Source organism: Tauraco erythrolophus, chromosome 2 (genome assembly GCF_009769465.1).
Source record: "Tauraco erythrolophus isolate bTauEry1 chromosome 2, bTauEry1.pri, whole genome shotgun sequence".
NCBI classification, from domain to species: domain Eukaryota; kingdom Metazoa; phylum Chordata; class Aves; order Musophagiformes; family Musophagidae; genus Tauraco; species Tauraco erythrolophus.
The window spans coordinates 125,777,445-125,789,554 of NC_141466.1; the positions used below are offsets into that span (position 1 = coordinate 125,777,445).

General features: G+C 37.2%; 1 protein-coding gene across 4 annotated transcripts in view; it reads left to right on the forward strand.

Moving 5' to 3' along the window:
- Positions 1–12,110, forward strand: part of TASP1 (taspase 1) — a 91,710-nt gene that overhangs the window by 25,953 nt on the left and 53,647 nt on the right. For all 4 annotated transcript variants that reach the window (XM_086631882.1, XM_086631884.1, XM_086631883.1 and 1 more), the window contains one exon: positions 10,157–10,263. In XM_086631882.1, the coding sequence (XP_086488008.1) occupies positions 10,157–10,263 (107 nt within the window). The remainder of the gene's footprint in view (positions 1–10,156; positions 10,264–12,110) is intronic.

Below are 12,110 nucleotides of genomic sequence, written 5' to 3' on the forward strand. Positions count from 1 at the left end.
TTCAAAAAAGATGCGATGGCAGCATGCTATTTAAGTGCCTAAAATGGATACAGAGGAAAACAGTACTAGCTTACATTAAGTCTTCATTATTAGCCATTCTGAGAGGCATCTGGGAAAAGATTGCTTGAGCAACTTAAAAGTTTTTGTTTCTCCCAAGACTTGAGTACCCTTAATTTTGCAATATAATCATTAATGGTAGCACATCTGATTATTTTTTTCTTCAAAAACACAACAGCAAGCAAGAGCAAACAAAAACCTGAAAAATCAGTTCCAGAAGATACTATGTTGATTTCCATACCAGTCTTTTGCAAATTTTGTCTTGTAACACATAGACTTCTGATCAGTGAGTTGGAAGGTAACTGTTAACTTGCTCTGTGACTACATGAGATTGCTATAGCTGAAAAGGAATTGGAAACTGTCTCACAGGTAACATGTAAGAAAGTAATTTTTTTTTTTCCAGTGTTACCAGGAGAGGGGAAAGTTAAACGTGCTTCATAAACAATTAAAGAGAATATTGTTTCCAAGCAACCGCAAAAGATCTCGTCTGAAGTGAGCTATTGCATGAAATAACTTAAGAAATGTCCAAAAAAGGGAGATTCTTTGATTAGGCTAGCTACAATTACTATGGTAGGGTTTGCATGGAGAATTGGGGGTAAATTAACTTGAAATTATGTGACTGTTGAATAGCTCTGTAAAGTGAGGAGCTGAAGTAATTGCCAAACATCAGGAAAATACTTTTAGTAACTTCATTACAAAAAGCCAAACCCAACCCCCCAAAACCCCCTAACCCAAATCTTAGACATGTACTCGCCATAAGTATTAGTGGGGAGAACTGGATGCTCATATTCTGGCTTCTCTGTGCTGCTCATGGAAAATATATTCTTGAAGTCACATTATTCTGTCTCCCTTTTCCCAGACCTGAGAAGGCAAGAGTAGTGTTATACATGGCTGTAAGGCCACAGGGTTGCATGGTTGGTTTTGCAGGATTGGAGCTCTCCCTCTCATCAGTTACAAAGAAAGTTGCACCATCAGCTTTGTGGTCACGCTCCATAATTCTCTCAGAACTATCAAAATATCTAAGTACCAAACTGAAACAATGTTTTAAACCATGTTATTTGTTCAACTACATCAAGGTTATGTCAAGGCTCACCTGCTTTGTCTTCAGTTTGCCAAGTGTGTGAGGAAATGGGATTTCTACTGTTGTAGAAATCTAGTTGCTTTCCAGTGTAGTGGGTGTTTTTTAAAAAAACTTGAAATGTGATCTGCCTGTATTACTTAGAGTCTGCAAGAAAGCTGAATTTAAGAATTCCTGCCCATACTAGAGCTTAATTTATGCCAGTACTGGAGCCCATACTAGCTTATGCTGGAGCTGTGTTACCCTGTGCTAGAGAGACTGCTTTTAAAGTGCAATTGAAGTGTTAAAAATGTAATTACAGTTTAGAAATGCTAATTTACTGCATCGTGCAACCTCTTATAAATACTAAAAGTATACTTTACTGTAGATGGACAACGCAGAGTTGAGGTACATCTTGAGTTGTTGATGGCTGTGCCTGCACTAATAATAACCAAACTACATCTGAATCTTTCCGTTCAGCCTACGGTAGATGCAAAGTAGTTGATTTGACAAACATAACATGCTGTAAGACAGCGTCTTACAATTGCTTACAATGTTAAGTCTTCAAGGAGAAAGAGATGGAAGGTAACTACTCATGCAGCAGACTCGTACCTCTAACTCTGATGATGTGCAAGTGACCATAAGTACTTCAGTAAGTTATATTAGATAAGTACAAAAGCAGCTGCAGTGGATCCATGCAACTTGATAACTGGAATGCAAGAGTAGCCACAAATTATGTTCAAGGAAGAATATAACAACAGAGCAAATACATACTTCCCTTTCCCTACTCCATTTGCTATCCCAGACTCTACGTTCCTGAGTCAAAACTGGTTCTTGTATACATGGAGGTAATCAGAGGTAATCGGTGGCATTTTCTGCCATGAAATTGTTGTTTCCTCTTGAGCCCATAGTAATTTCTAGCATCTGCAAAAACCTTTACAACTATGGGTTGTGTGAAAGACTACCTCTTTTTCATTATTTTGAGACTTGCTGAATAAAATCTGATGTTTTCTTGTCAGGTTGTTACTCAGAATCCTTCCTCAGTCGAGTCCTCTTGTTATCTTGAATAACTTAGTGTCATCACTAAAATCACGTTGAACAGAGTAAGTGCTACTGTAGGTTGGTTTGGCATTCCCCTTGTAACAGGCCATAGGTTTAATTGTACCATGTTTTGCTTTTTTTAAGCAATTTTGTGTGCGCAAGGAAATTCCCTTTTATCTTATGGCTGCTTGGATTCTTTAGCGATGGAGAGCCTTTTCTAGCTAAGTGTCATGCAGATTGTCATACTTCTAGTGACACCGTATGTCTTCCTGTCTGCCAGTATTGCCTACCTAGCCTGCCTCTCCTCCAAACCCCCCAACCTCACCCCACTCCCAGTTCTCTCCTTCACTTCACTATTATTACATTAAGAAAAACATTTGACATGTTGCTGGAACTGTGCTACAAGGTTTAGTCAGTGGCTCAGAGCAGTGGCTTAGACCATGTTTTGTTCCTTTGTTTTTAGGGTGAGAATGAAAGAGATCTGGAGAGAAACTCAAGGGTTTTGGAGATTTGATTAGAAAGCTTGATTAATCTGACTACGTCACTGTTTTTAGGAAACTAAGAGGTGTATCTCAGATAGAAGATGTTTAACAGTAGAAGTTGCTATCTTTGTTCCAGAATATGCAAAGTAAATGAGCTCTCTTAAGTGCATGTTTTTCACTAGCAATAAAAAAAAAAAAAAAAAGGCCAGACATGATGTAAATCCTCCCTGGAATTGGACATGATATTGTAGGTTCACATGCAGTTCTGAAATCTGAACAGCTAAGTGCGGCCAATAGAATGGCTACAAATTAGCCAGGAAAAAAGGTCAGGCTGAAGTACCCAGAAGATGCTTTGAATCAAAATCTGCCAGGGAGCAGGAAAGGCTGCTTGATGGAAAAATGAGATTTCTTCCAGGAAGTAGTTAAGAAATGGTATGTCCAGCAACAGTTTACTCTGAGTTCTTGTTATGAAGAACGGATCTGTATAGTAGTGCTCTGAGAGAGATAGGTTAATTTTTTTACATGCTTCTGATGCTGAGTGCAGGTTTTTTTCCATTCATGTTGCTGTCTCTGTCAAAATGTGGCAACATGGGAAGTAGTGCTAGTATTCTTTAGACCCAACACAAGCATAAGTGGTGTTACTTTGTCATTTAAAATAGCTTTGTTAAATTAATTTTCATCTGTTTTCATTTGTGCATTTATTTTAGCAACTGCGCAACAGACTTCTTCACTGGATCATTTTAATTCCTGCAGGTTAACTAGTTTGCTAGTATATTCCTTTTTAATTCACTTATCTCCAATAGTTGCATTCTCTTTTAGTATGGAATAGAAAGATAAAATGTAGAAAGTTCTCCTGTTTTTTTCAGTTGACTATGAGAAATGTCTGCCAGGGGGTGCTATATGATTGGTCAGAGCTCGATCCGTACTCCAAAGATTTAAAAATATTCTTTAACTTTTCTTAGTATTTTCAATTTACAATTTGCTTTTAAAGAACAATTGCTGAATAGTCATATGTTGTATAATGTTTTGTTGGACAGTAATTTGTTATGACTGTAATAGAAACATTGGAGTTTGTGTTCCCAGCTTGCTGTTCCACCACTGTAAATAGGGAGCTTTGAGTATTGTCCTGAACTTGATTTGTGATTTAGTGGTGTAAAAAATTTTTAACTTCTATTTGAAAATCTAATTGTTCATTAAATAGTTTTTTACCTAGCTTGAAAATATGTAACGGAATAGATGTGACTTATAAAAGCATGAGAATTTTAAGGAAACATGGGTTTTTTACTAAAGAAATTTTGCATTAACTTTGGACAAGAAATGTTAGTGTACTATAATAAAGAGCCTGTCAACTACAGGCTTACCTAAAGTACACAGACCTAGAATTAACAAGTAGATATGTATGACTTTTACCATTACTAAAAGAAAAAAAAGTACCTTAGTGTCTTACATTTTGTTCTGTATGTACAGTGGTTGAACATGGTTTAGGGACCCTGACAATGCAGGGTGAATGGTTGGACTCGATGATCCTGAGGGTCTCTTCCAACCAAAAGATTCTATGATTCTACAGTTCAGTAGCTTCAAGGAGTCCATGAATAAGACAATTCTAATTTTCTCTCTAATAATTTTCCTGTTTTCTGGATCATTTCTAATGACTGTGAAGGGTTACTAAGAAGAGCTATGTAGAGTGGGGAATGCGGTTGTCTTTGTCATTTATTAAGTAGCTGTATCATTGTATAATAGAACCATCAAGATTTTTCATTAAGTTGTTGGTTGTACATAGCATAACGGTAAGAAGAGTTACGAGAATGATTAGAGTGCCAACAGGATTAGTAGAAGAGATGAGTAAATGATGTGGAAGTTTTATGGCAAACAAGGGCCACGCAGATGACATATCTAAACTGGCTCAGAGATCAATGCTCTGTTTCTTTTTCTTCCACTGACCTGCTTGCTGAAAATTACTTTCTCATCTCTTCCTGTAAAGTGATGATAATGATGTAAAAAGCCTGCATAAAAGTTGTATTTATTGCCTAGCCATGATAATGTAGGAGATTAGGATCTTGTGCTGATGAATTGTGTAATGGAGGACTTGCGGTCCTTTTTCATCAGTAACACTGGAACCTTTCGAAAATGGGAAAATCCGTAACATTCTTAACTTTGAGCAAGATGTGACTATGAGATTTTTCTTCTGCATTTACAAATAATACATCATATTATCAAGCACGCATTCTGACACCACACCCACTAATACCAACCTTTCATGCAAGTGAGTGGTGTTGGGCAGGAGCTACTTCCACCCGTTCCATGCTCAGCCACTGAGCCTTCTCCATGGCAAACCCTTATGCTTGTCTCAACTTCCATAACTCTGCTGTGATCCAGTATTCCACCCAATGCTTCCACCGTCTAGCATAGTTAGACCCAAAACACGGAGCATTTAAGTATGGAGTACAAGTGGGTAGCTCCTGTTGGTACTTTGGAGGTTTGAAAGGAGAGTGTGGAGGACTGGGAGGATGTTTTCACGTCCCTGAAGATTATTTGTTCTTACGGAGGCACCCCATGGTGCATCGCAGGGACGTGATAAATGCCGTAAGTGTGAGATTGGAGTCTTGAGCTTTTCATAGTGTTCGAATTCTGATGTGCTTCTGTTGTCAGTCGTTACGTGTCTTGAATCCGACTGAGGCCTGAGCATGGTGTTTAAACACTAACAGACAATCATTTTGTAAAGCTGTGGGGGTTTTTGTTCTTTTTCTTTTTTTCTTCTCCTCCCAGCAGCTCTGAAGTAGTTTTATTTATGACAGTATGTACATAAATGAGAAAGCAAAACAGAACGGCTGGTTGTACTTCGTGGCTTCTGAGATGCAATTCTTCTGAGAATGAGTTTGAGCGGACAGGCTAGTACTGTGTAGGGCAGTATTGGCAGGGACTTTCATCTGAAAGCACGTATTTGATTTTCATCTAAACTTCTAAATTCTTGAGCAAAATCAAAGAATGTTGTACTAAATAGATCCGTAGATTGCAACAACAATACCCGTGGGCTGTGATCCAAGAATTTTTCAACCTAAAATTCCATCTACTTCCTTACTTCACTTTTTTTCTTTTAGCTTCTTCTCTCCAGTCAATAAGCTCTACCTCTCTTGCTTCCCTAAATCTAGGCCCAGACAACGTCAGGCTCATGTAGCTATACTGCATTTGTTTTCAAAAAACATGCTTGTCTTCAGCACTTTTGTTGTTTCCTTTTCCTCTTCTCAAGCTTGGGATATGCTGTCTTGTTGGAGAAGGTGAGAGTGGTTTTTGTACTGTCATTTAGGACAAGTGAAATTTCTTAGCGTCCTTGCACTACAAAGTTGAATTTTTGTTTTAGATTTAATGTGAATTATGAACTTAAACTATTTTGTAGGCATTTTCCTTCTATGTATAGTGCTTATTTTCAATGTAATTTTTCAGTGAGCTATTTTTCCATGTGATTTGTGCATCATTAACCAATCACATCTGAATCCTGGATTTTTTTTTTTAATTCTAGATCATAAAATGTTTTATTGAACTTAAAACCCCATAATATATTTTTGGACAAGGACCAGAATTACAGGATATTTTCAGAAAACTTTAATGTCATCTTTCATTAGTTTAGCGTGAAGCTCACTTGTGTTTTCTAGTTTTTGTCACTTGTAGAGCAAGACAAAGCAACTACAGTACTAGCCAATTTAATGGTGTTTGTAGTGATTTTACATAGATAGAACATCCCAAGGACAGGAATAAACAGAGGGCAGGCGGCCTTTCACTTGCTATTAGTCTTTATTTCCTTATTCTGGGAGAAAAAAATCAAATTTGAGATTCAAGACACTTTATTTTTAACTGATCATCTGAAGTTGGGCGTAAATTTATGTCAGGAAAAAAAAAATTGCTAGGCTTTGTTTTACAAACTAGTCCTTTATTTCACAATTCTTTGGTCTCTTCAGAGGTATTAGCTGTTTTATCCTGCCAAGAAGAATTGATAATCACTGATAATAATTATTTCCCCTAAATAATGAAAGACAATTATTCATCACTTCTTGCTAAAACAGAATCTTCAGCTTTCAAACGAATGTTATTCCTAATAACTATTCTGAAGTTGAATGTAGCCTGAGTGTAAGAATTTCTGCTGTAGGGGAAGTCCGAATAGACTTTCTTTCCCTCACAGTCTTGAAAGGTATGACATGTCATGCCAAACTGAATAAAAATTAAGCCTTATTTCACATATGTAACTCTGGGAAGGAAGGCATGATATTAAAAACCACCCTCCTCTACCCCTGAAAAAATAACTTGCCCAAAACAATCCCTCCTTCCCTCTGAAAAAAGACCCTCAGATGTTTCTGATCAAAATTCGTGTCATCCGGAAGTACAGAACCATGACTAATGTCTCTATCTAATAGAACACTATGAACTTTCTAATGTGACAAATATCACAATATCTGTCATAAATAGGAGCTGATGATTAAGTTTTGTAGATACTGCAATGGAGGAAGCTGGACAAATTTGTGCATTTTACTTGGCAAACATGCTAACTTCCTTAACATAGATTGTTCTGTATTTGTGCATTCGAGTGTTATATTACTTAGTGATGGTGTGTGGTGCACGGGGATAGGATCGTAGAGGACTTACATAAATTAGAATATGTGAAGTTCTGACTAATTTAAAAAAAATAATTTTTTAGCGTGAAGTTGATCAAATATAGGAACAGAGAGGCAGAGGAGTTGTGAGATCTCCATCCGTGAAGATATCCAACACTTGCCAAGTTCCTATGCAGCCCTTTCGAATTGGACTTGCTTTTCTGAGGAGGTTGGACTACATGGCCTCCTAAGATCCTTTCCAGCATACATCATTGTATGCTACTAGAAAACTTTTCTGATCTATCTGTCTAAGATATGCAAAACATGCCTGCCACAGCATCTCCCGGGGCTCTGGATATCCGATCATCAAGTAAAGGAGTCCTTGATTCACTGCACTGCTTCTCCCACTTCTGAGACCAGCGAAGTAAGAAAAGCAATAAAGAACAAATGCATGACGAGTCTTTGTCCCAGCATATAGTTGAAAGTTAGTTGAGGTACCCAGGAATTGAAAATATTTCTGACCCTGAGGACTAAGCAATCTTTTGTTAGCTAAAATTGTTGCTTTGCAAGATAATCATCCATTCCGTAAACATGGACAAGATGGTACATTGCTAGCCTAATTTCATACGTAGTGTTTCTTATTGCCTAGTAAAACATGTACTACTTTGTTAATAATGGCCTGTTTTCTGCCCTATTTTCCTAGCTTACTGATGCCACTTTGAATTAACAATGCAGATAAGAAGTTACTGTGAACAGTTAGATCCTTCAAAGCAATTCTTCAGGTTTTTTCTTCTGTTGAAAAGACAAACAATCTGAAAGCACAAGGTAAAATCTGAAGATTGTGTAATTGCTTAGCTAGAGACTGAGGACTGAATGAATGAAGTGAATGAAACGTCTCTCAAGTTTGGAGAGTTTCATATGTTGTGGAAAAAATGGCAGGACAAGTAGCAGCCAAGGTGTAGTTGGAGTGATGATGCTGAGAGGCCATATAGCAGCACTCGGCGTAGCTGGCAGGGGAGCTTGGAACTAGCCCACGTGCTCTCTAGTTTTGACGTGGTCTTTGTGCATGTATTTGAACTTATGAACATGCAAACGTTGCAAAAAGTTTCAGGACACCGCTAGCATTAGATTCTGCAGTACAGGGAAAACTTCTCATGTTCAGGTTTTTGTTTATGGGCTCCTGCACCCTCGTATTTGTCTTGCTTCTCTAGGTACACCTTTTTTCTGAATTGGCAGGAGGCAATGGCAGCAGTAGATAACAGGCTTAGACATATTTATCCACGTGTAATACCTACTTTTGATGGGTACCAATACCAGGCACCATTCTCACTCACCCGTATTGTGGCTCTGCCCATAGGTATTTGCTATGTTTGTTGAAGTCATGTCAACTTACAAGTTCTCCTGTTTAAAAATTCTGTTAAAAACGATGTGCTGGCTTGGTTTATTTTGGGACACTTCTGTATAACAAATTCTTCATCTGTGGGAGGTTTTTTTTGTTTCTTCCTCCCCACCCCCAATTAGTACTAGACTAAAATGATTCTTTGCCTGCTCCCCCTTATCAACTGTTTGTTTTTTCCCTCTTGCACCTCATTTCAAACATAGAAATGTGTTGTCCGAAGTAGCTGCATTAATCAGCTCTGTATGGTAGAAAGAATTCCTTTCTTGGTGATGGCAGATTAATATGTGTTTACAGTTTTAAGAAACTGGTATTCATTAGGTTTTTGGAGAGAAATGCCAGCTTTCTCATTACTTTTAGGTTATATACTTGAATAACTGTGGTAGTTTAAGGTCCAGTTTTATGTACTTAAAAACAGGTTTAAAGGAGAGTTCACTAGGTGATTTTGGCACCTGCATGGGGAAGTTTCAAAGAAGTAAAATGCTCACTGTCTGTGGACTTGGAGATTTGTAAATGAAAGCTTTGTGTTCTGCTGGCTCTGCAATATTGATTTTATTCATAGACTGTTCTTGCAGCTGTTCCAGTCTTCCGAATAATAGTGATGTAGCTATATTCAGAATTTCATTTAAAATGACGTTTTTTAAGGCTTATAGACTAAATAGGAAACCTGTGCTTTTTAACTTCCATTCAATTTGTGACTTACCTGTGTATACCTCTGCCCTCCTAATAGTTTGATTTTGCATGACTAAACGAGTGACAAGAGACATTTTTCCCCCATCTCTTTTCTCTACATTTCAAAGGGGATGTTAAGACAATCTTTTGATAATATTAAGTCAAAGCTAATTTAAGCTAAATATGTCAATATCTGCAATTTTTTCATGAACTGAAGCTTCTGAAATGGAAACATGTTATTTTGGTCTCTTAAGCATAACAATTTTATTTCTTTATTTACCTCCACTTTAGAGAGCACTTCCTTTCTGAATGTGGGACATAGATGTGGAAAGTACATGTTTGTCTTTTCAAGATTTAGGTCGTCTTTACGCTGTGTAGGATTATGGAACACAAAAATATTGCTAGACTATTGTGTGGCTTTAAATATATGGGTAAACATACAGATATGCAATTAAGGTAATAAAATAGTAGCCTAATTTTATGGGTATCAGAATGAGCTCACATGGTATCTATTTACTTGTCAGCAGTCAAAACCAATGATTTTAACACGAGCCACTTCTGTGCAGTGCTGCTTCTTTGCCAAACAGATATTTAGGCCAACATAGCTTCCATATGTGTTCAGCGACTTGTTTCTACTAGGTGTTTTACCCATTGCTGTTGCTGAACAACAGTAAAATTTTTTTCACTTAGGAAAATATGTAAACATGTTTTACTGGAACTTAAATACTTTGTCGTTGGCTTTTTCATTGATACTTTTTGCATCAATAAAAATATCTGGGGGATGAGACCTCCAAAATGTATACTTATCACTACTTGTTTAAATTAAGTAAATCTTACTTAGTTAAATGCTTTTGAATTCTTTTTGTAGGGTTTAGTTTAGCAGCTTTTAAAAGGAACAAGAGGAAACTGGAGTTGGCTGAAAAGGTGGAAACAGATCTCATTCAACTAAAAAAAAGAAGACAATCACATGAAAAGGTTAGTTCTTGTTTGAAGTGTTGTGTCATCTTAAACTTACAGGTGATTGCTAATAAATTTTGTGTTGTATGTCAGATGAGGCTAATGTGGCAGCAGAAGCCACTGATCTTTGATCACCCTAATGTTTAGATGGTATGATATTAGCTTAGTGTAATTAAAACTTTCTGCCTTGCTACTTGAAAAACAAACTGTCACTTTGTATCTTGTTTGTGCCATGAAAAGTATTTTGCTCATTTTGAACTAGAAATCTGACAAATGTAAACACAAACAGATAATTATTTACTGAAACATTTTCTTTAGCTTGGGATCTCTGTCACTGTTTCCCACTTTTTAATGTTTCCTGAGCGCACTGCATTATGGAGCTGGAATTGGTGAAATTTGAAATATCAGGTAGGTAAACATGTGCATCTGTGCATGCATCTAGCATTGACCTGGCCCATATTACTTGTCCTACAAAACTATTAGGATTCCCTCTGTTCCCCTCACTCTTAGTTTGAATTTGGAGCCTTTGTTACCGTTTGAGAATGTCAATCACAGTATTTGTTGAACTGTTGAACATCAAAGTGTAGCTCATTAAATTAAATGCCTATGCTTTATTTGGGGCCTGTGGCCTTTCGGATTGGCCATTTCTCTTTGATTTGATAAGCTGACTGACCATTGCCTTATGTAGTTGCATATGTTGATAAAATAATGTATAAATCCCAGAGAACTGGCAAAAAAAGTTCATTCTCTGTAGTCTGTGCAAATGCAAACCAGTGATAAATTAGGCATTTTTCTTCTATGTTCTTATATAAGGAGTTTTCCCTAGCAAGATGCTATTTTTTCTATTTTCAAGGAGATAAGACCTGTAAAGAAAGGATAGATAGAGGGGCAAAAGTTTGTTATTCGTTTTGGAACTTTTCCTATTTACAGGACTTCACATGCCTCCTTGTGAAACTAATGGTGTTAAAATGTGACTGAGGGAGGAGGGGCCTCTGTACAGTATTGATGTTCATGTAATAAGGGGCAAGTCAATGCTTGAAACATATGCCAATGCATGAGCTTACCGACCTGCAATTTGAAATTTCAAGGGCTCCAGAGTCATGTGCAGCGCTTGTGGGAGACCCCCAAAGGCCAGTGATGGTAGGTAAAGGAGGTGATCAAATAGAGCTCTACTCACTGGTAAGTAATCCAGTAACATAACACTGGTTTCGTTAACTTTCTGGGCACATCCTGTCCATGGATGGGGACTGAAGACCAAACCGTGCTAACAATGTGGATTGCTTGTTTTATCCACAGAATGTAAGATAATTGCAGCCTTACAGAAAGTTTAATTTTTCAAAATGAAATAGAAATGAAAAGTCAAATTCTACAAGAGCAAATTCTGAAAAAAAAAAAAAAGCAGAATAATTCTTTCTAAGCTATTAGGAAAGAGTCATTTAACAAGGATGAGGCACATGATCTGTCATCCCAAAACTCCAGCTGTCAAAGCTGAGCTCTCATAAAAGGTTTAAAATTAATTATTTAAAAACCATTTAAATACATCAATAATTAAAAGTTAATGTTCTTGTCAAAGTTTAACTTTAATTGATAAATACTGATTTTATTTGCTGTGCTTCCATGGAGCTGCAGACCTGTCCCATTCAGCAGGACTTGATAGCTATTTCATTGTCTAGTTTGAATCTCACCTGCTTCAACCCCATGCTTCAGCTCAGCTTACGTGCCTCTGTTGCCAGTACTGCACAGTTGTTATAAATTCTGATCGTTTTCTGTCTATGAAATTTTACAAGTTCGGAGAAGAGCAAGGTAGAAAGGATGTTAACAAAGTTGAAGTTGAATGGAAATCATAAATAAAATATCTGTGTGAA